At 36.2% G+C, this 25,697-nt stretch overlaps 1 protein-coding gene across 3 annotated transcripts in view; it reads left to right on the top strand.

Moving 5' to 3' along the window:
• Positions 1-25,697, top strand: part of CSMD3 (CUB and Sushi multiple domains 3) — a 1,073,312-nt gene that overhangs the window by 627,400 nt on the left and 420,215 nt on the right. For all 3 annotated transcript variants that reach the window (XM_036263876.1, XM_036263875.1, XM_036263874.1), the window contains 3 exons: positions 8,837-9,019; positions 14,275-14,601; positions 17,446-17,640. In XM_036263876.1, coding sequence (XP_036119769.1) covers positions 8,837-9,019; positions 14,275-14,601; positions 17,446-17,640 — 705 coding nt within the window. The remainder of the gene's footprint in view (positions 1-8,836; positions 9,020-14,274; positions 14,602-17,445; positions 17,641-25,697) is intronic.

Here is a 25,697-nt window from a genome sequence, read left to right as displayed (position 1 = left end):
AGCACATATGGGAGTTCAACACCTATTTCTTAGGTTGAAAAAGGTCATATGAATAGAGCCAGGGCTTAATTCCAGAAAGGACTAATACTGTAAAAATGTTACTATTTTTTAAGGCAAAATGCATATTCTGCTCATTTGTTGCACTCTGCCTTTTCTCATTACAGTATATATATATATAATTTAAAAGTAAGAGTGGTTGTTTTTCTTACTTGCTTTATAGGTATACCTTCAAATAATTATAAGTATCTGGTAGATACAGTAAGGGCAATAATGTTTAGAAGATTTTCATGAGTGCTGTTAGACTCCTAGCAGTTACAGTTCTTTCGAACAAAAACAAAAATCTATTTACTTTGATCAGTATTATAGTTCAAATATATTGATCTATCCCTGCTTGCAAACTCTTTTAAACAGGTAGCTATAGAGATTTAGACAAAAATCTATATTTCACTTTGTTATTTCATTTAAGGTACTTCAAAGGAAAATGTTTAAAGAATAGACAGGTTAAGTGAGGTTGCAAGTGAACAATGCTATGTTGAGTCTTCTTATAAAAAGGTATGCTTCCTGATACTCTCCCATTCACTGCTCCATTATTAGACTCTAAGTCCGTCAGGGAGTAGGGTCATGTCCCTTGATTGACTCTTCATTATGTTTAGTTCCTTTTACACAAGATTAGTGTGACTGCCATGTGTGGAGTATTTGTTAGGCGTGCATTTTAGAATGTTCTTCAATGGCTTATCTCTGCCTAAAGGTCCTTCATCTGGCACACAAGGGTGTCCCACGTCCCCCAACCTCATCTCTTACCTCACTCTCTTTGCACACCAACTCCCGCAGTACTGAGATGCTCGAATTTCTCCAAATGTGTTGTTTCACAGTATCATCCCTTTGGGTAACTGTTCCCGCGACCTGAAATGTCTGAAACTACCACACACCCTATAACCACACACCCCCAACCACACACTCATGAAAATCTGCCCAAACTTATTTCATGTTTCAGTTTATAGAATCTTTTTTGCCTTTGCATTCCTAAGCAATATTATTCATTTTCCTCTCAGGTCTCCCATGTATCTTATTCTAAAACTACATTATTTACAATACTTTTATGTACCTCTGTATTTGTCTTTTCCTGGTAAACAGTAATAGATTGTCTTGCATCTGCATTCCCAACATTTAGGATATAGTACAATTTCAATACATTTTTCTTGAATAAAAATGCTAATAGAAGATTGAATGGATGTATAAATGGTTAAGGTCACTGTACCTGAAGAAAATTGATAATAAAGCTATCTATTGTTAGCTGGCTTACCTGTTGATGTCACCAACTGATTTGAGATTTTTACAGTAAAGTAACTCTGAACCTCTGTTCCTGGGTTTCCAAATCTCAGTCGGCCCTCCATATTGTCCTTTGTCACAGGCACTGTACCCTAGTCCCAAACTGAAGGCAAATGCTAAAGAGGTTGTTTGAAGGACCTTAAGTATAAACAATAGGTCAAGTTTTAAGGATACTACTCTCAGGACAAGGGAGGAGGAGTCACTTGTCACTTGACATTTCATGTTAAAGATATCCTTTAAGTCAGAATACACAGGAAATGCATTTTACCTCTCAAATCATCTTGAATTTAAGATTTGAGTGTTAAAACATAGTATGAGTGTTGTTCGGAGCATAGTCTGTTCTCTTTCTCTTAAAAATGTGTGCCAAGGAATTAAAAATATATTCTAATACATCTACTTGGCAGCTCTTATAGACTATGTTTTTTAAGAGTTTGAATTATGACATATATTCTTTTGTGGGTATACTTCCTAGCACAGTTCTTGGTACACAGTGCACAGTGGGTCCTTAGAAAATAATGATCTGAAATGAACTAAGTACTTTTCACTTATCTTTATTGTTGAGAATATTACAATGCCCCCCCATTTTTCCCCATTGCCCCCCTCCAACCAGTTCCTGTCCCAACCCAGGCCTTCACCACACTATCATCTGTGTCCATGGATTATGCATATATGCATATAAATTCTTTAGTTAATCTCTGTCTCCTCTTCCATCTGGGATCTGTCTTAATGTGGTAAGAATAGCCTTAAGATCCCCTGAACTAAGTAAGATTCATGATCATCAGGAAGTGGTTTGGGGGACATTTATTGTTTGTTTTTGTTTTTTAATTCATTCCCACCTGGTTCCATTAAATTATTTTGGACAATGGAATAAATGTATATACTAGAGAACTATTGGGTTAGCATTAGTTCTTAATTTTGGACTTGTTACATTGGGATATATTTTGAACTGTTGAGAAATTTCAAGAAATATGTTATCAGTAATAACTAAGATACCTATTACTTTTAATTAAATTCAAAGATATTTAGTGGGACTAAAGGTATTTAGTCCCACGCTCCTGTATTCCAGCATGTTCACTTGAGAGAGAAAGAGGGTAGAGTTATAACTGTTGAGTGGGATCTTACATAAAACCTCAGGAAACCCATGGTGAAAAGTCTGATCATCACTGAGTGGGAGAAAAATGCTACATAATCCAAATGCATAGATTCTATACCCATTGTCTTAGTCCACTTGGGCTGCTATAGCAAAATACCACAGACGAGGTAGTTTATAAACAACTTAAATTTATCTCTCTCAGTCTGGAGGCTTGAAGTCCAAGATCAGGGTCCCAGCATGGTGATCTGGTGGGAGTCCTCTCTCTAGTTCATAGCTGGGACCATCTTGCTGTGTCCTCACATGGTGGATGGGGCAGTAGATCTCTCTGGAACTTCTTTAATAAGAGCACTACCCTCACGAGGGCTCTGCCCTCTTGACCCAATCACCCCCCAAAGGATCCAGCTCCTAATACCAGCATCTCTGAATTTTGAAGGAACACATTCAGACCATGGCACCTATCAAAGCTGGGAAACTCCTTGTTTGTCTGCACAGACATTAACGGCAGGTCCCTCAGGTATCCTCCAAATCTGAGGCTTGGACACTGGGATGACAGAATAGAAATGATTTGCCATAAATACAATAAGAAACAAATGAATGATATGTCAAACAACATTTTATTTAGAACCAAAGAAAAACACATAGTTTTTTTTTTTAATTACAAATACAGAGTTTCTAATTCTATTAAACATATTAAGATATTCAACAATATTGAAGATGAAATATGAGTAAGAATGGAGGGACTTTTTTGATGCGTTTGCTTTTGAGTGTCTCTGTTTGCTACATGTCAGAAGAGGGTATAATTTAAGTACTGACTGCAGAGATTCTTCCGGGCCAGCTCTGTGACATGGTCAACTTGGAGAGTCTTGTCCTTGTCTTGGGGTATATTTACCAGCATTCTACATTTACGTATTTCTCATTAAGTGGCTATGCATAATCTGAAGCTTTTTAAATGTTGGTGTTTATATCATGATGGTAAAACACTTTACACATTTATTATTGCAAATATGTCCTTCTTTGCCTGGGCAGTTATAGAATTCCTCCTCAAAATATCTTCAAATATTAGCTGCAGTTTCATTTGTCTGAGCTTGAAGGTGAAATAGAGTTTAACTCACAAGGTCTTTTCTAGCTGCATGATTCTATATTTCACAACCTTTGTGAGCCCGTTGCTAAGGTAATAAGATTCTCAAGAGGCTTCTTAACATTAAGAATCAGCAAAACTGCAAGTTTTACAGATCACTTTCTTTTAACCTACACAGTTTCTCTGTGAAGTATTTGAATTACAGTGTCAACTGTTGTCAGGTCACAGATTGATCAATGAGAATTTCTATGTCACTTTAAGGCCAGATGTTAGTCATTGACTGGAAATCTGATTGAATTTAAAATTAAAGTTTATTACTTTAGGCATCAAGGATCAAAGTTACTTGGTCACTAAAGAAAAAAAAAAAGGTGTTGAAAGAGTCCTGTCGTACAACTTTCAGCCACTGTCATTTAAACCTGTTTTTCAATTTTGTTCTCAACTCACTGCGGGAGAGCCTTCTGGAGTGTACTGCCTATATTTCCTCTAATCTCCCGTCCTCACTTATTATAGCACCTCTTCCTCAGCTTCTGGTTTCTTTTCCTCCACAGCAGGGAAGAAAAAGAGCAGAACCAGGTGCTATTCCAGATGCACTAGCCTCTGACTCTGTGAACAGATACTTACTTGGTTCCTTCCCAATTTAGTTGTGAAGGGTGCATAGTATTTACCTGATTCCCAATAGACGCAACACTTGTTAATGGAGTCACAGCCCCATTTTATGTTCTAGAAAACAAACTATCGTAAGATAATAAAGTAAAATATCAGTAGGATGCGAACTAAATTATTTTTGTGTTCTATTGAGATTTCAATGGTAAATTATTTAGTATCAATCAGGGAAGTTGTAGGTAACAAATTCACCTTCATATCGGGTATGTGTGAGCAGAGCTTAAGGAAACCAACAAGGCGTTACACAGTATTCCTGCCGAGGATAGTGGGGAGCCCCGTCACCTTCTCATTGAGAACCACAGCCCCCGGGGCAGCTGTATGGAGGGGCTGCCCGAAATAAGCTTGGCTTTCAGTATGAGGACATATCTAACCCAAGGTGAGCAGTCAGAGAAGAAAACGAGGGGAAATACCCTCCTGCGCTCTTCTCCTGACCTCCTGCCAGGGCCGCCTGTTCCCTGACCACCTATCGCGCACAGCCCTCAAGTAGCGTAGGAGCCCGTCATGGGTCCTTGTGGGTCATCCTTCTCTCCCACTCTTGGGGAGGGGGGCAAAAAGCAGGGCAGAAAAGGGTGGAGAACGGTTCTTGAGGGGTAAATGGAAAATATCTAACACTCATAGCCTACAATAATAAAACAATTATAAAATTTAAGTGATTCAAAAGATGTAACTGTGGCCCTGGCCAGTTTGGCTCAGCGGTTGGAGCGTCGAACTGCAAACTGGAGAGTCCTGGGTTCGGTTCCTGCTAAGGGCACGTACCTCGGTTGCAGTTTGTCCCTGGTCTCGGTTGGGGTCGTGTGGGTGGCAGCCACTCGATGTGTCTCTCTCGCTCACTTCCTCCCTCTCTCCCTCCTGCTCCATCTAAACATACATGCAGAAATGTCCTCAGGAGAGGATAAAAAAAAAAAAAGATGTAACTGTGTCATTTTATGATTTTCTATCTATGTAGTTCTGTGTAACTACATGAATTTTTCATGGCTTATATTGTTTACTACTAGAGCTACATACTTTTGTATGATAATTCTTATTGCCTTCCTTCCTTCCTTCTTCATATATTCCACAACTATTCTTGAAGATTAGGCTCTGAGAGAGGGTATAGTGCTTAAGAACTCATATTCTGGAATCATACCATCTGGGTTCAAATCCAGTTCTTGTCACTTAAAACATGTGTGACTTTAGGCAGGTTATCTCATTGGGTCCTCATAAGACTGTGTCAGGATTAAATGCAACAAGTGCTTGGAACTTTGCCTGACACATAATTGATGCATAAATGTTTGTTGTCACCAAATGTGTAGACACTTGAAATGCAAAAGTCAATAAAGCTCACAGGAAGAGACAGATCAATAATTAATAATTATAGTAAAATATATGGACCAATGTAAGTATTCACTAAGCCCAAAGAAAGGAACAAGTAACTGCTTGCAAGCTTAAGTTTTTATGGAAGGGAGGAGACTGTAGTAATTGCTACAGAGAAAAATGTTTCCACTACAGTACAAATGCCCAGACATGGAATGAAAGTCCAGTGCAGTTATCAGGCGGGAGTTCTCCCCAACTAAGGATGAAGAATTGTAACTATAACTCTAGCTGTAGAGAAGTAAACACATTTGATAGCTTTCTTAAAACCAAGAGTTTTGTTCCTCCCTAAACTACTTCCTCCTGCACCTTTCATTGTAGGCTTAACTACCACTATGTTTCACCAAATATATTGCAAAATATATTGCTTTGGAAGTAGACTTGTTTCAAGTACAAGATGTAGAATTCACACTCTGTTTGGAAATGGAGCATGGTTCTCTCCGAAATTGTCCGAGAGGGTAGACAAAAAAGAATTAAGGCCATACATAATTTCCATTTGACAAATATAACAAATTGAATTGAATACATTTAACTGATTTATCTACTGTGAGACCTGGATATTTTTATACTGAATACTAAAGCATTAGAAATCAACAACAAAATGAAAGCCCCAACCCATAAATTTACACTTTGAAATTACTTATGAATTAAAGAGGAAATCAAAATGGAAATTACAAACTATTTAAAAGTGAACAAAAAAGCTTTCTGTATCAAAGCAGTGCTCTGAGAAAATGTATAGATTCAAGTTTATTTTTTAAGTAAACAAGAAAGTCTGAAAATAAACTAATAATAAAAATAAAATAAACACTAAGATTTCAGCTCCCGAAACTAGAAAAAGAACAACAAAATAATGCAAAAGAGAGATGAAGATGAAATCCAAAAATATAAAAAAGAAAAGATGTTTAAATAACATCAAAACAGTATAAGTGATCGGCAAAAGCTGGTTCTTTGCATAGACTAATACATTTGACAACACTTCGTAGGTATGAACAAAGGAAACAGGAGGACTAATCACAAATAAATAGCTAGGAGCAATAAAGCTTATGAGAAATTTATAAAGAGATATCTTAAAATCCTATAACACAAATCCATTACTACTAACTGGAAAACCTTGGAAAAGTCACTTCTCTAAATTGACAACATTGCACCCCGCCACACACACACACACACACACACACACACAAAATCCTTCAATAGGAAAATAACTTTAGAGGAGATTGAAATGGTAGTCAGATATCTACCTCAAAATTATACCAGATTCCGCCAGCTTTTTTTTTTTTTTGGCAAGTTCTAACACTGAAGGATCCAAATTTTCTTGTTATAAAAACTAGTGTGAAAGTAGTGAAAATTGGGAAATCACTAGTCTCTTACCTTGATATTAAATCTGGGTAAATACTATAGATCAATGTCACTATATCATATATAAAAATATATATAACAGAAAAAAAAATCCAGTGTATTAAAGGAATACCCATCCATAATGTTTACTAAGGATTCAAGGTGTTCAAAAAATATCTCCAAAATTATTGTTTGGTAAAAAGAAAAAAGCAAGTTATAGAATGGTGTTGATGGTATCATACAATGTAAAGAATAATATATATGGCCCTGGCCGGTTTGGCTCAGCGGTTAGAGCGTCGGCCTGCGGTCCAGAGAGACCCGGGTTCGGTTCCCGCTAAGGGCACGTACCTCGGTTGCAGTTTGTCCCCGGCCCTGGTTGGTCGTGCAGGTGGCAGCCACTCGATGTGTCCCTTCACATCGATGTTTCTCTCTCTCTCTCTCTCTCTCTCTTCCTCTCTCTCCCTCCTGCTCTATCTGAACAAAAAATGGAAAAATGTCCCTGGGTGAGGATAAAAAAAAAAAAAAAAAAGAATAATATATATGGAACAATGCTACATAGTTTTTGTGGAAACGATCTTTATATTTTCATAAATACAGATGCTTTTTTTTTATTCTCACCCGAGGATATTTTTCCATTTTTTGTACAGATAGAATGGGAGGGAGAGAGAGGAAGGGAGAAAGAGAGAGAAACATCGATGTGAAAGGGACACATCGAGTGGCTGCCACCCACACGACCAACCAGGGCCGGGGACAAACTGCAACCGAGGTACGTGCCCTTAGCGGGAACCGAACCCGGGTCTCTCCGGACCGCAGGCCGACGCTCTAATCGCTGAGTCAAACTGGCCAGGACAATACAGATGCTTTTATAATATTATATACTATATATGTCTGTGTATAAAGGCATAGGGAATGAACTGGAAAGGTATAGGTCAAATTGTCATGGTAATTACAGAAGACCAGAATGATTGTTGGGGTGTCGTAAGAGGGTATAACTTTATCTCAGTTTTATTTTTTATTTTAATTTAAAATTTTTATTGTTGTTTGTTTGAGAATACCTGTAATAGTGTGATTTCATGTGACTTAAAAACCATATGACCACAATAACTTACTACTGCTTCACAGTGAAGATTCTAGATATTTGAATTTCTTTGAATATGTGTAAAAAAAAATCCTTAAGAAAAACTTTCCAATCTCTTCAATTTAACTCATCCAAAAAAAAAAAAAATAATGTATTGAGGACTGTATCTGGATAAGTTGCAACACAAAATTGATTCCTGCCCTACGTAGTCTGTTGGGAGCCGGGTCTCACTGGAGAAGTAGTTCAACCAACCTGTGTCGGGGAGCGTGGCGGGCACCTGTGAAAGGTTTACTGATGCCCTGGGAGCGCAGAGATGCAGATGCTACTCCGTCCTGACCGATTTACTGTAGCGTGTGCAGATTAGAAAAATAACAAAAGTCTGTGGGCTTTGGAGAAAATACATATGTACAAGATGGGGCAAACGTAAGGTTACAGTTGTTCGTATGGAAAATAATAGAATAACATTAGTAAGTGATAATACAAGAATAAACTCTATTTTCCGTACTTGCAACTGCAGCCCTACTTTTGCCACACCCTGTGTGCATGTGTGTGTAGATGAGTATACAGTACAGACAGAAAATCTGAATTTTGTCATAACTCTTCTGATTGGAATAGGCACAATAGCTCTGAGGACCTCAGTATCCTCAAAATGAGATAAATACACTAATTATTTTCTATTGATCGTTTCATTGAATCAGATCAAGAGTAGCGAAAGAAAAAAATAATACTGGAGAACATTTTCATCTTTTTACTCTAAGATATCTTAGCTCTGGAGAGTGTACATATATGAACTAAGCTGGATGTACGGATATCAAATACCTGAAACCTTCAAAAAATGACTTTACACTTGATCTTAGCCAAAAGGCCAAGAAGCAGTGAAAAATGACTCTAATCTTATGTTTTACAGAAATTGAAAAAGAAAGTTGTGGAGATCCTGGTACACCTTTATATGGAATTAGAGAAGGCGATGGATTTTCTAATCGTGATGTTTTAAGGTTTGAATGCCAGTTTGGGTTTGAATTAATTGGAGAAAAATCCATTGTTTGTCAAGAGAATAACCAATGGTCTGCAAACATACCCATCTGTATCTGTGAGTACCAAATGCTTTGCTTCCAGACAGCATATGTTACCCTGTCCTTGCATATAATTGCTTTTGTAATTAATTGCAAAGAGCTGGAACCGTGTAATTATTTTTGAATGAGTAGCACTTTGTGATACTATCTTTGACAAGTGTGTTTATGCCAAATTATAAATTTCATTATAGATTTAAATAAAGTTAACAAAGTTCACTCAGTAATTGCAAAGTATATGTTACATGTCTTCCGGTAGTACTTTATGGATGGCATTTTATATTTTATAGATAGCATACTTTTTATAGAAATTATACATCTGAGCTAATTCTAATAAACTCATTTATTTTAACAAGATAGTACATGTTTAGTTGCAATCAAACACAAAATACTTAAAGCTTATATTCTGTGTTTAATGCATTAACTTATTATTGTTTGTAGATGCTCACACTAATGCAGACTTAAAATGTCATTTATTTATATTGCACAGAATAAAATTCATTAATGTTTATGCTTGGATTAAAAGGACATGGTTCTTCAAATACATTAAAACATTTCAATTTAACTGCAACAAAAATATAACATATTATATACTGAGGCATATTTAGGTTCAATTAAATACTATCTTCATTACCAACAAATGCAACTTGCCAGGTGTGATTGCCATACTGAAAATTGAAAATTTTAATTTTTAACATTCACAAGTGAAAACATGTAAGCCAATATTCATAAAGTAAAAATAATCTTCTGGTTTTTCAATATAAGACTTTTCACCCGTATCCAATAATGATAATGCTTTTTATTTGTGAAATCCTGTACTTCCTGCAAAGATATTAGCACAAACCTTACTTCAATATTTCCTGGTTTACAAAAAGTAGCATTTTTCAAGACCTACACCTTATCTGAATTATAATATATGCTTCAAAATACATTTTCCATTATTAAAAATGTTGATTATTTAACATTTTAAAAGATGTAACAGAACTTTTAAAGTAAATAGAGGCCAAACATTTTCTAATATATATATATATATATATATATATATATATATATATATATTTATATCCTAGTTAAAAAAGGAATATGGAAAATAGCAGACATTAATGTTTCTTATTCTAGTGTTCTAGATACATATTGCCATGATAACTTATCTTACATTTCAATAAAGTGGGCATTTTTAGAATCTGGCAGAAATGTCCCTAGTTACAATATATATTGTTTGTTCTTCAGGAAATCTAGGAGACGATGATTGCACAGACCCCCCACCCACTCACCCTAATTAGAACTTTTTTAGCCTAAGAACAGAGCTTATTTCTAACCAAGATCACCTAGGGAAGTTCTTGTTTTGGGAAAATAAAATACGTTAAGAGAGTTTGATTCGATTATGTCAGCATCATCGAAAACTGAGTAATACTTCAAAAAACTTTACTTGAAGATCTTTAGTTCTAGGTGTTCTTCCAAGGACACCATGTTGGTGTAATATTGAAGACTCAATTAATGTAATATATTACATAAAATAATAGTATATAATTTCAATAAATAATAAAATGCATTTAATAAAATATTTAAAATGCTGACTAAAACAAATTTTGAAATTCTTGAAAATGTAGACAACACTTTTTACTATTTTAAAGAAAATTAAGTCTTTTATCCTGATATATATGACAATTAATAGTTGTCTAATATATCAATAACAGGTAATTTAAAAGTGTAATTGAAAAAGAATTTATTCAAAAGATAAAGTTATTTGAAAAAATAAATAATCCTTACATAAAGCCAAATAATTCATAGAAAAAAACTTAAGAACTTATTGAGAAAAGGAAATTAAGAGAAAAATATATATAGAAACCATGTTCCTCAATGAGAAAACAGTATAATAAATATGTGAATTATATAGAAATTGCTTTGAAATTTCAATAAAAATTTCTAAAATACTTTTTGGGGGAACTTGATCTAATGTATTGGCATGCAGCTAGATTAAAAAAAAAAACAGATGAGAATAGATGTTTATGTGGGTACCAAGTTTATATGGACAATAAAGATGCTTATGTGGATACTAAAGCATTTTATTACCATAGAACTAGTGTGGTGGTTACAGAAATATAACACTGGGTCAAAGGGTTACATAAAAACTGCATCTAGTATAAGTAAGGGTTTAGAGTGCAGTAGCCCCCCTTATCTGAGTGGTGATATGTTCCAAGACCCCCAAAGGATGCATGAAACCATGGACAGTACTGAGCCCTATATATTTGTTTTTTCTATACATACATCCCTATGATAAAGTTTAATTGGTAAATTAGGCACAGTAAGAGATTAACAATAACTAATAATAAAATAGAATAGCCCCACTGGTGTGGCTCAGTGGATTGAGCATTGTCCCATGGACTGAGAGGTCCTGGTTCAATTCCTGGTCAGGGCACATGCCTGGGTTGAGGGATTGATCCCCAGTAGGGGGCATGCATGAGGCAGCTGAGCGATGTTTCTCTCTCACATAGATGTTTCTATCTCTCTCTCTCTTCCTCACTCTTTAAAAAGCCAATAAAAAGCATTTAAAAATACATAAATAAATAAAATAAAATAATTGTAACATAATGACACATAGTAAAAGTTACGTGAATGTGGTCTCTCAAAATATCTTATTGTATTATACTCATCTTTCCACTTAAAAGAAGCACTTTATGGCTTCTCTTTGGCCTATCAGCATTGCCAGCGTCACTACTCTTGTGTTCTGAGATCATTATTAAGAAGAATAAGGACAATTTGAACTCAAGCACTATGGTACTAACACCTAGACAATGTATCTGATAACCAAGAAGGCTATTAAGTGACTCATGGGTGGGTAGCATATAACAGCGTGATCAGTGGGACAAAGGGATGATTCACATCCCTGGCTGGCTGGACTAGGACTGCATGAGACTTCACCACACTACTCATAATGGCCTACAATTTAAAACTTATGGATTGTTTAATTCTGGAATTTTCCATTTAATATTTGCAAACCACGATTGACTGTGTGTAACAGAAACCTGGAAAATGAAACCGAGGATATGGGGGAACTACTTTGTTAGGTAGACATCTCCCTATTTTTCTGATCAGGGAGATTAGCATGGTCAACTTGGGATGGCTCTTGCCCCCAGTGGGGATCATTTTGATCAGAGATTGACAAACTGAGGACTGTGGGCCAAATCTAGCCTGAAACCTAGTTTTGTAATAAAGTTTCATGGTCACACAACCACTTACTTTCATTTACCTGTTGTCCAAGGCTGCTTTCCTGCTACAGTGGCGGAGTTAAGTAGTTACAAAAGAGACCATGTGGATGTATGAGCAAAGCACCTACTCTCTATCTGTTCCTTCACAGAAAAAGCTTGCTGTCCCTTATCGTAGATCAAGGGTTATAGTCAAATGACCTTAGAATGCAGCCAGGTAAAGGGGAAGAGGCAACAGGAAATGGGAGGGAACTGTGGTGTGTTAGAGATGCTAGAACTCCAGATTTCCCCCCTTGAGTGTGAAATATGATGATTTTAAATGTTTATTGAGGCATAAAAAAATCAAATCAAACACATCTATAGTCCGGATTCAGCCCAATGGTGGTCAGTTTCCAAGTCTTGGTTTTAATTTTTCACATCATTTTATCCAAAAAAAAACAAAACAAGTTGAAGTTAGAAAGTAGATATAAAAAATGATAGCCCTGGCCAGTTTGGTTCAGCAGTTAGAGCCTCAGCTCCTGGACCAAAGAGTTGCAAGTTTCATCCCAGTCAAGGGCACGTACCTTGGTTGTGGTTCGTCCCGGCCTGTTCAGGGTCATGCGGGAGGCAGCCAATCGATGTGTTTCTCGCACATTGATGATTCTCTACACCACCGCCCCCCCACCCCGCCCCCCGATATGAAGATATTTGAAAAAATGTTCTTGGGTAAGGATTAAAAAAATAGTAAAATAAAAAATGATAAATTTGATCATTTATATATTTTTAATTATTCTTTTACATATTCTAAGTATATGTAGATATAACCTAATCTTTGTCTTTCTAATTCTGTAGAGAGATAGAAATTGGACTGATTTTTTAATGTTAATAAAAACAATCTAAATTTAAAAGGAAGAAAAAATGCAAAAATTATTTTAATACTCAAGTTAAAACAAATTATTTATACTAAAATATTATTAAAAATAAAAAATTGTATGCATTGTAATATTGTGTGCATATTATAAACTGAGTTCATAATCTTAAATGTTCAGAGTTTATGAACAGGTAATTCCCCAAAGAGAGGAAATACAAGTGGAAAACAAACATGAGAAATCTTCAACCTCACTAGTAGGAAAAGAAGTGAAAATTTGTAAAATGAGATATAACTTTTCTATCAACTATGAAAGGCAAAATAGTCACACTGTTCTATGCTGAGAGCAGTGTTGTGCTCACTAATATAGTTGCTACATTTCAGTATAAATTAATGCAGCTTTGATAGGCAGAAATTTAGCAATATATTTTGAGGCATTAAGTTCATACCCTTTGTAAATAAAATTTGGTCCAAAATTGTATGAAACCAATTTTGTTAAAAACTTGTAATAAAAACTGGAAGAAAATACATTATTATTTTAACTGCTTTCTTCTCTGTGATCATTTAGTTCTCTATTTCTTTATCCCTCTTCTGCTTTCTAAATATTCTATGTGAACCTTTAAGTCAGATGTTTTTAAATGTTAAATAAAGAAAACTGGAGGTGGGTAGGGACTTAGACTTAGTATAGTGTAAGTTTGCTTGTTTTTTCTAGTTTTAGCTACGGGGGTGGCAATTATAATAGTTAATTCATCTACTTATCTGTGTTATAAACTATCAGAGCATCCCACGACCACTGTAGGAATAAAATCACCAAGTCCCACTCTTATTCCACTTTCCTGGGACTACATCATCTCATTTCTATTAATAGTCATATAATTGTTTTGTCTTCCATCATTTTATGAGCATTATTGCTTTCTATGAAATCTCTAAATGTTTCTCTAATATTGTCAGGAACAAAAACTTTGCACAGCACTCTAACACAAGCATGATAAATGTCTAAATAAATCGCTCTGATTGCTCCAATTACATTTTTGTGCATATTAAGCATACAGTCACCCAATTTATTAGTTGCCTTTTCTAATATGTAAAAATAGTAACTTTTATTTTCTAGCTTATAATTTAAATTGTTAATATTACTTTTTTAAACTGTAATTGATTATCATAATTATAGGATATGAAAAAATAAGGTGAAATATTATGTTTTATAATCTTATTTTAACAGTTCCTTGCCTCTCTAACTTTACTGCACCAATGGGAACAGTCCTTTCTCCTGATTACCCAGAAGGATATGGAAATAATTTAAACTGCATCTGGACAATAATCTCTGATCCAGGGAGTCGGATACACCTTTCTTTTAATGACTTTGATCTGGAATCTCAATTTGACTTCCTTGCTGTTAAAGATGGGGACTCTCCAGACTCCCCAATTCTCGGGACCTTTACCGGGGCTGAGGTGCCTTCCCATCTTACTAGTAATCGTCATATACTGAGACTGGAGTTTCAAGCTGACCATTCAATGTCGGGACGTGGCTTTAACATCACTTACAACAGTAAGTTGATTTTTCTTGTATAACATATTTCTACAAAGTAGAGCTAGAAAAGAGTCATGCAAATCAGCTCTATTGTTCCATACATAAGGAAACTTGAACAAGTAATACATATAATTGTGCCAGGGATGTTCATTTATTTGATCCTTGATTTCTGACCATATTTTTCTGCCTATTGCATCATTTCTTCATTTATGAGAGGCCTAATATCAAGGGAATATGTTTCAAATATCATTATCATAGCAGCCAATATGTTAGCTTATTTTATTAAGTCTTGTAAGTATAACCTCGAACCTACTATATATCAAAAGTTTTGCTCTGTTTTTATGCAAACATAAAATGGAGATAGAACTTTCCTTCAAGATATTAATAAAACAATGGGAGACATTAACAAATAATAATAACACAGAATTATAATTCCAATGACAAATATACAAGGCTAAGGAAACATCACAAAGAAGGAAATCATTAATTTAGGGGCAGTAGACCACTGAGCTGATACAGCAAAGTCATCAAGTGGGAGAAATTCCATAGTGGTTCAGAATATCAGCTCTAAAGTGAAACTATGCAGCTTCAAGTCTTGGCTTTTCTACATTTTTAGGTTTAATAACAGTCTCAGTGTCCTCATCAGTGGAACCATATTGGGTTTCTGCAAGGAGTAAAATAGGCAATGCATGTAAACACTTTAGCATAGAGTATATGGGACCTAATAAATTATCAAAAAACATCAGCCCTTACTGTTTAGTAGGCTTTTGGAATATTACCTTGACATTTGATAGTATATTATTTTGTTTATTATATTGCTCCAGATTTCAGATGTCTATGGGGTCATTTAGCACTCATATTCTTGCATTTCTAAAGAATTATTATTTTTCAGAAAAAAATAACATAAATATAGCCAAAGGATGAATTACATAAAAGAAAAAATATCTTAGTAGATTAACACACTTAGATACTAATGCTTCTGTTTGTAAATGTTTTACCTGAAGCTATAGATTTTTATTGTTTTTCCTTGAAACTACCACAATGTCAGATATTGACCAACTTGACAAATGGATATTTAAGTGTGATGAAACAATAGGATTTAGTTTTCTGCTCTTTAAAAAAGAATTGCATCCCCTCCCCAGGTCCCTGTCCATTCAATGGTGAGTTCTAGCAATTAGTAATAAAACACAGGTATTGTCTTTTCAAAGTGTCACAGGTGGTGAATACTGTAGCTAATAAGTGTCAACATGTAATTACATATCATTAAATTGGCTGTGTCATGTGTCATAGAGACTTGCTATTTAAATTTGGACTTTATCATCTAAAAGTCCTTTTTAAAATAGATAGATAGATAGATGATAGATAGATAGATGGATGCACCTATCTATTTACAATTTTCACTTTGTCTTAAATGTGTATTTTTAACTTTAATGTTTTGGTACCTTCGGGGTATTATGGAAATATGCTTTCTTGTTCCTTATTTTGTTTATGTAGTAAATAATTTAATTCATCATATGTAAATCCTTATATTTAATGCTTACTGAAATTATTATTGTTTTCCTGAAAAAAATATTTATCAGGAATTTTATATAGAAACAAGTAGTCTTAATCAAAATTGTGTTTAAAAGCACACGGAAAACACTGATTAGATATGTGTACCTAATAATATATATTTTATATATTATAGAATTCATTTTAACATTATTTTATACTATTTAAGTTAAAAATGAGAATGGATAATAAAATCATATAATTTATGAACAATATCAAAGTGACAATTAGTGAGAATATTTAAAATAACTGCATGTGCCTATATATGCATGAATATAAAAATGTTAAATTATAAATATTTTACATTTATACATTTAAACTTTGCTACTTTAAATATTCTTCCATTCATATTATACTAATTTAAAATGTTATAGTGCATATTTATCTGCATCATCCAGATCAATTAGGAGAAAAATGTGTAGGGCACGTACAATCTATAGGCTCTGAGAAATTCAAAAAAGCTCATTGTCATTCTACTTTTGCTACTTGCTGGGCCTGGGCTAAAAAATATACTCTGTGGGAGACGCAAGGTAATAAAGAACAGGGCTCTGAATTCAAGAACTCACAATCTCTTGAGAGACAGACGTGAGACAAATAACTCAAGATACAATATGTTGTTGAGAAAAAATGAAAAGCCAGACCAGGAGAGGCATTTCAATCCTATCTCTATGCTCTGAGGCAAGCTAGTTAACTTTTTCTGAATCTTACAAAGTAAGTGGCAATACTTTGCTCATCAGGCTGTTCTAAATGTTAAGTGAGATAATACCATTTCTAAAACTCCTATCACACTTCCTGAAACATGGTAATTGCAAAGAGTTATCTTTCTTCCCTTTTCCTAGCTGGCAGAAAGTAGGTGACATATGGAAAATGATAAAGAAATTGTCAGACCTTCATGCTAGATTGAAACATTTCACTCTAATTCCCACAATGAGACTATTTCTTCATTCCAAACAGTGAATCATAAGGAAAGTCTGCCATAGTGAATATAGTTAACCTATTCTGTATTCACATTAATTGGACTTCTGACTAGCTTCTACTGGAAATTTTTGCATAGACTAAGCCTAATACTGACCAGAAATAAGCAGAAGCAGTTCTATTTTGAAATCTTGTGAAACTAATATCGTATAACAATCACACCTAATACACGTCACAGGCAAATGAGATTGGGCAGAGGAAAGCCTCCAATATTTTTTAGATAAATGCTTTTCTAGAAATCAATGCAACGTTTTTTTTAAAAATCACTTTTTCTCACCCCAAATGCACAAGCAATTCTCTCATACCGTTTGTATGTTTCCGTTTGCTGTTCTTAAGCGTTTGGACACAACGAGTGTCCCGATCCTGGAATACCGATCAATGCCCGGCGGTTTGGGGACAACTTCCAATTAGGGAGCTCGATTTCGGTTATTTGTGAAGAAGGATTTATTAAAACCCAGGGAACAGAAACAATTACATGCATTCTTATGGACGGAAAGGTGATGTGGAGTGGACCCATTCCAAGATGTGGAGGTAAGCACAGCGGCCTGTGGAAAACCTCACCCCATCACGATCATGCACAAGAGACCCTAACAGGAAATGCATCTTTCACCAGAACTGTTGTGATCCTTCTCTTGAAACATTAGTCTTATACCTTAGACTAATGATAGTTAACCAAATCACACTTTTAATTTTCCATGTTAAAATAATTTTTAGAAGCCTTTTAAAAGTTGTCTTGGGAAAGAGGTCTTATAAAAAGAGCTCTTATTATGCACATTAATACACGGTAAATATTGATTGCATGTGAAAATTCTCTTTAGTATACTTTATAGTTATAGTTTATTACACTTTACTGTTTTCATTTATAATTTTTGCTATTTTTAACCATTTGTGGTATAAACAATTAATTTTTAAAAACATGTTAATTATTATTAATTACAATAAATTATGCTAAAGCGGCCATTATTTAAAATGTATAATTTTTTTATACATTTGCTAATTTTTTTTTTCCAATCTGATTGGCCAAATAAAATGTAGTAAAGAAAGTTCAGTTCAGGATAATATATATGTGTGTTGTATATAGGGTTTAAAAGAATATATCTTTGAGTTTATACACTCATATCAAGTCAATCATTTATTTAGTAAGAATAAAGAATGATCATAGGCAAAAATAAAATACATCAAGTATATAGTGTATCAATGTAAGATATATAGGAATGTGGGGGGAGGCTTTATTTAGAATTATCACAGTAGGAATTAATATTCTAAATTCTACTGTTTTTCTTCGATTCTAGTACCTAAAGATACAAATCTTTTTTATTAAAAAAGATATAGCAGAGCTTTTACTAAGAAATTTATGAACTAGAACCAAGAAATACCCTTTAATAAGTTACCATGTAATAATTAGGTGATGATTTTTAAATGATTTCTCTTTTACTTGCGTTCCCAATTTTTATTCTTACCTGTGCCCAACTGATAATAGAACCTGTGTTTTCTCAATTCCTAGATTATAAATTGAGGATATTTAATATATATTATTCAGAAGTATTGCAGCTTTAAATTAATAATACAGCCATTACCTATACATGCTGAGTTTCATTGAAGGAACATTTTCATAATGTCTCATGGTGGAGTAATCCAGACCACGCAATTATGTTTTCCTATTAGCCCTTTCATTACCTCCTTCCTTTTCCATTGCCTCTCTCATTTGTAATACTTGGGGGGGCGGTGGACAAATGAGATGACTTCACTGTTCTCCAAACCTCAAATGTTACAGGTTTATAGTAGGGTCTACCCAGCCAAAGGTTTTGACTCTGCCATTTTATTTTACAAACACAATGGATTTGCACAATAGAGGACTAAAATGAAAAGGGAAAGATGGATAGTAATGTTTAATTTTCCCCAACACACTTTGCCCCTGAGTTCTTTTATTGTCTTAACACAGTTCCTGAACTGGACTTGGGGAATCAGTCAGGAAGCCTACATTAGTATTTGAAGGAAAAGTAGGCGGTGGGAGAAAAATGGTTCAGGCTTAAGGAATACCACCTGTTCCCTGGGCCTGGCACGGAGGACAGGGGTTCGATGAATAACCAGTGGGGTCCAGAGTAACACCTGCTTCATACACAATGCTAAGCAGATTCAGAATTGTCCTGTAGCCAACGGGAAGCCACTGCAGCTCAGAGGTGACAGGATCTGAGCCTCCCCCTGCTCTGCACTGGCAGTTGCAGACCAGAGACCATCTCCAGGTAACTGTTGGGCCTCAATGGATCCTCACTGGCCTAGCTGGAGTCTTGGGTTAGGAGTTCTTGGTGCCTAGCTGCATGGAGCAGTAAAAACAACGATGTCGCTATCAACAAATTATTTTATGAATTGCTGCTTACTATGAAAAAGCAATTTCAATGATGATTTTCACTGTGAAAAATGAATGGTAGTTAACTTTTAAAAATAAGTAAAACCAAATATTCAGAACTCTTATTTGGCCCGGGCCAATAGGACCCCCCAGAAATCCTAAAGATAACTTGATGAAAGTTTCCGAAGGACAAGGATATTGCTCTGCACGTGAGTGAAGTTACATGCAGTTGGCTTACCTGCCAACGCGAGGTGGGGACATCACTAAGGATACACTGGATCTCGAAAAGGCAGGATCCTAGTGGGCCGGAAGCAGGCTCACCGTGGCACTGGCCAGGTCACCGGCCCCATCCCAGGCCCTATTTTGAGCCAGTTTCCACCCAATCAAGCAGACTGCTGCCAACTCCTGTATAACTAAGGTGGGTTTTATGTATTAGATTCTCATTAAGGTTTGTAAAGATTTCCTTTCATTTTGCCTCGATTCTACTCAGGTACTAACCACAACTTGAGACTAGCTGGGTGAGGAAAGCTTCTTCTTCCCTAGGTTCTATTTTCCTTATTGTAATCACCCCTCCCCCTTTCACCATCCCTCAGGCCCCCCCAACAGCCACTTCCACAAAGCACTGTCTGGGCCCGGGCCGGTTTGGCTCAGCGGTTGGAGCGTCCTCCTGAGGTCTGGAGAGACCCGGGTTCGGTTCCCGCTAAGGGCACATACTGCGGTTGCAGTTTGTCCCCGGCCCTGGTTGGTCGTGCGGGTGGCTGCCACTCGATGTGTCCCTTTCACATCGATGTTTCTCTCTCTCTATTCCTCTCTCTCCCTCCCACTCTATCTGAACAACAACAACAAAAAAGCACTGTCTGGGCCCTCTCTGCCTGCTTCCTTTTTCCGGTATTCCGTATTTTGACAGAAAAGGTTTGTTTATTATTTAATTACTGTTTTACTTTTAGAGTACTATCACTTCCTACAATATATGCTTAATATTTTTGCTAAAACTTTCTTATCATCATCATATTGAATATTTTATATAGATGAAATACACATAGGTTTATATGTTCTGATTAATGCAAATAAATTTCTAGTTCTATTTTATTATTTTTAGACAAAACATTCCAAAATCAAATGATCAATAAAAATGCCTTATGTGGCCCTGGCTGGTGTGGCTCAGTTGGTTAGTGTGTTATCCTGTGCACCGAAAGGTCAACGGGTTTGGTTCCCGATCAGGGCACATGCCCAGATTCTGGGTTCGATCCCCAGCTGGGGCACATGCAGGAAGCAACCAATGGCGTTGTGTTTCTCTCTCCCTCTCCTTTCCCCTCTCTCTAGAATCAATGAAAAACATATCCTCGGGTGACGATTAAAATCAAAAGTTGCTTATGTGTATGGATTGCTGTGTGTTAAAATTAGAAAGTAGGAAGATATTTGTTTTAGGTAGAATTTGTAGAGCAAAAGAAGCAAGTACAAAATGTTTTGATAAGAAAATCCAGGGCTTCAAACCACATAGATGCCCTTGCACCGCCATTCTGCTCCAGCTCAACTGTCTGGAAGTTTGGACATTTTGCCAGATTAGTGATAGAGCCGTGTCCACCAGTCTTCAACCCTAAAACTGTGGAAAATATTTCAGAAAAGTGATGGGCAACTTTTTCTTTGCCTTAGTCCTTGAATAAGGTTTGTTCAGTCCAAGAGAGAAATTAAATGATAATGCGCTGCAGTTCTGTGATCCCACAGAGAACTTGGATTCATTTCAGATGGCTTGAATACAGTTGAACAGAATTGGGTTATACGTGTTATTCACTCACCGGAAGTTCAACACTGATGTACAACTAAGGACAGATTTAGGCTATCTTTGTGAAAATTTGGATCTCTTCTCTAGAATGGGTCGATCAAATTTTCTTGGGAGAAAGAAAGATTAGATGCTTTTTAAAGCCTTGTAATATTTCAGTTTTTCAAATAGAGAACAAAATGCGTGAATCACTATAATCAGCATTGAAATCATTCACTTTGCATTTCACAGTCAACCTATCTCAGGTTAGTGACAATCAAGGACTCTTCTCATGCTTGAACTGTCACCTGAATACAGCTGGCTCTATCTAGGGCCAGGCTCTGCATGGTGTTCCCTTCAAAGATACATCCCAAAGCCAAGAAGAATGCTGTAAATGGTCATCACACAACTCCTGGAGGTTCATGATGTACCACCTACAGCATTTCCCAAAGATCTCTCTCCACTGAAGCCTCCCACTGTGGCAGCCGCATAAACTCTCTCCCTTTCTTGCCTGGTAATATCCTCGTGACCCTGTTGTCCTTACGTTCATTTATTTTTCTGTTGCACACAGCCCACGCCCCCTGTTGGGCACTGAATTCAACTCTCAGAAAAGTGATGTTTTCTCATGAGAATCTTCTCCCCTGAAATTCCTTCTCTCCACACCCTTTTGCTTTCTCAGAATATGGACAGAATTACTTACACAGCCTCTGAGGGCATTACCAGGCTCACCCACATTGCGTTTTCCAAAGTCCCTTTTACCAGCCTAGGTTCTAGGAAATTTTGAAAAACAGGGAAAGGATCATGGCATGACTGAGTTTGGGTTTATTTCTCTTTTCACCTGTGTCTCAGTACGTGTCTGATTGTCCTGCAATGTGGATAAGATGCTGCTTTCACTTTATTCTATTCGTCAAAGGAGTAGTGGGCAACTAGATAACTTTACTGCACTGAGCCGGGCAAACTGGGGCCACCTGACCCTCACATCCTGGGATCTTTTTCTCATGGAGGAAAATCCCAGAGGATTTTTAGTCATGGGAATTTTCCTTGTGATCAGCACTGCTATACAGAAGGCAAAGTTTAAAATCGAATTTGTTCGAGGCTTTCTTTCTTAAGAACAGCCACAGTTCAGTCATTTTTCTCAGCTCTGATTCGCTTCAACAGACTGATGAGCCCTTTGTAGTGGGCTTGAGTCTGTGGTTGTTTGGTGGCTTGACTATAAGTCCACTATGCCATGAACTCTGATCCTCCTATCGGTTCATAACTTTTCCTAGTGAATGTCCTGCTTTTCATTTCTGAGTTTGCCGTATATTCCGGACATACTGTCCCAACAGTAACACTCAGCTCACCTTGATCTGGATACTTACTCCCTCCAGTGTGGTGAGACTGACTGCTTTTGGTAGAGGTTTCCATGGGTCTGTGTCCACAAACTGCACCTGATGCCCAGTGCTCCAGAGGAGGAGTCATGATTTCAAATGTTTACACTAGCAAGGCAGTAACAGAAACAAATTAGGTGGGCTGAATACAGCAGACTACCCTCCCAAGTGTGAGTGTGATTTCTCACTTTTTGTAGAGACATGTTTACAGATAAACATTTCTCTGTTTAACAATAATCACAACAATAATTAACAATGGACGAATGATATTGACAACTAGCAATAGTGTTCCCGTTAGGCCACCCAGTCCCTTCATGCACAGCAGGAAAGGGAATTTTACAAGAGGAAAATGGCTTGATTTAGTGACTACCCGAGTCACTTCAGCTGGAAATCCAACAGCGGTCACTAGTCCTTTGGGGAGTGTGATGGGCCAGAGGAGCAGGTCAGAGGCCACACTTTATTTCCCTTTTCAGAAAACATCCCAGTGTTCGAGCAACTTGGTTGTCCTTTGAATTTACATAAGAACCAGTTTCCAGAGAGTAATTTCATAAAAAGACTTTGTTTCTCCATTTGTGAAGTTGTGCTCAAGTCTGACGCTCTAGCTCCTAGATTGTAGCTGGCACACCTATCCTGAACTGTACGTTCTCCCCAGGTTGTCATTTCAATCTCAAAGTAGATCTCTACAACGCCCTTCTGGATTTGCACTGATATTCTGCTTATGTCTGGTTTCTTTCCACTATGTGCAATATATTTTTTTCCAATAATTTAGCCATTATATTTGATTCAGGCAGACTCGGGAACTATAGTTATTCGAGAAGCAGTAATAAATAATGAGTATTTTTACTTTGTTTTTCTTTAGAGGTAGGATAGAAAAGCTTTATCCAGTGCAGTAAACAGAAAGCTTCCCACATAGCTTCTTAAGCCATATCTTTCCCAGTCTTCTCAATCAAGGTAGCTGTTACATGTAAAAATCATCATCATCGTCATCAGCAGCTTTCTCTCTCATCTTTGCACACACAATTCTATCATCACTAGACTGTTCTCTCCCTCTCCATTTTCCCTTTCTCAGCTCCATGTCCTTACTCACAGACGTAACCCTCAGGTTAGCACAAGACCTGCCCAATCCCCTGCACTCTGCCCAGGAAAGATCAGTTATCTTATTCCAGTAGTTTTCAATTAAGATTCTATGTCCTTAAAAGCTTGACAAATATAATCTTCTTTGTCATTATACAAAATTATACATCATTTTTTAAAGAGATATATCAAGTTTTTGACACATCTTTTAAGCTACCTTCTGAGTTGCCTTTCTACTTTATAAATGGCTGCCTCTGTATTTGCCAATAATAAACCAACCAATACATCCCAGAAGAACTTGAAAGAGATACCATGCTTTGGGACTCGGAATAAAACACAAAAGTCTTTCTAGTGCTAAGTCATCTAGAATTTTCTGACTTAAAAAGCTGGACAGTTGGCCCTGGCCGGTTTGGCTCAGCGGTTAGAGCGTCGGCCTGCGATCCTGAGAGACCCGGGTTCAGTTCCCGCTAAGGGCACGTACCTCAGTTGCAGTTTGTCCCCAGCCGTGGTCGGTTGTGCAGGAGGCAGCCACTCGATGTGTCCCTTTCACATCGATGTTTCTCTCCCTCTCTCTGTTCCTCTCTCTCCCTCCCACTCTACCTGAACAAAAAATGGAAAAATGTCCTCCTCCGGTGAGGATAAAAAAAAAAAAAAGCTGGACAGTTGGATGTAAATTAAGTATCCTACCTCTGTTTTAGTCACAGAAGGAAACTGTTCCCGGGTATGAGAATTCTTTCATTGGTGAATGTCATTTAAAAAAAATGCTACTAAACTGTGCTCATGTAGAGTGAAAGATAAGAAGAATTTTTTTGCAGACCAAAAATGAGAGTTGAGTTAAAATGTATTTATTATTTTGTTATAAAATCTGAAATGCATACCATTTACCTTTTTTTTATTAAATGAAATATCTCTTAATAGTTTAAAGTTAGAACATTATTCAATTGTTCATGAAAAAGAAGTTATACAAGTATAAGAATTATAGACTTTCTTTAATTTTGTTTTATTAAATATACTACTCAGGCTCATTTGTTTTCTCTTCTTGGTTTCTCTTCATCTCTGTGATCTCTGTTCCAGAGCTGGATCATAGGTAGTTTTTCTTCTCTATTTCCACTTACTCTACTGGTAATTTTATCTAGTCTTCAACATTAAATAATATCTTTGTACTTATGTCTCTCAAATTTATATCTCCAGGCTAGATGGAGGGGGCAAAAGGAGGGTGGGGGACATCTGTAATACTATTAACAATAAAAAAAGAATATATCCTCAGACTAGTTTTCTACTCTGAAGTCCAGATGCATGTATTCAGCTTCCTACTCAAAGTGTCCACTTAGATATTTAATAGGCACCTCAAACTTAAAGTCAGAAACTGATCTGGTCTTCCCTAGTCACTCTAAATATGCTACTGTCACAGAAGTTCTCCATCATCATTAATACCATGCCATTTTTTTCAGTAATTCATCATCTGCGGTCTTGTTTACTGCAGTAGCTTCCTAACTGGTCTCACTGCGTTGTTAGTTCACCTGTGCCCATGAATTAATTTCTTCATAGTCATTTCTCTGATGCATATATACTATCTGCTTCTCTCCTTTTTTTCTTGGCTCTTTGTCTTTTATACCCTCTGAACTGTAACCAGCAATGCCCTCTTTGATCTAAAGCAATCCCCTCAACAATAATGGAAATGAAATATTGGCCTTCTGGATTACATGGTCATGTTCTTGAATATAATTAGGACATAATGCATTCACTGGACTGCTTTATAGATAAAGAGGATTACTTTTAATGAAATACATTGGACGAATAGGATGACTGCTATTGGCTCAAAGCTATTGATTTAATTACGACACTGAGTTAAGACTAATAAAGGAAAAGTTGTCCCTTCCTTGTAGAGACATAATAATTTGAATATTGTTATCATTGTAACCTCTCTGATAAGAAAATAATAGGAGCAAAATGCAGAGCAAAGTATAGAGGCAAATTTTCCAGCTGCTTTAGAATTGACAATTTAGATATCTAGTTAAGGAGAAAAAAGATTCAATAT

The sequence above is a fragment of the Molossus molossus genome, unplaced genomic scaffold (assembly GCF_014108415.1).
Source record: "Molossus molossus isolate mMolMol1 unplaced genomic scaffold, mMolMol1.p scaffold_m16_p_16, whole genome shotgun sequence".
Lineage (NCBI taxonomy): Eukaryota > Metazoa > Chordata > Mammalia > Chiroptera > Molossidae > Molossus > Molossus molossus.
This window is presented reverse-complemented; position numbering and strand designations above follow the sequence as displayed.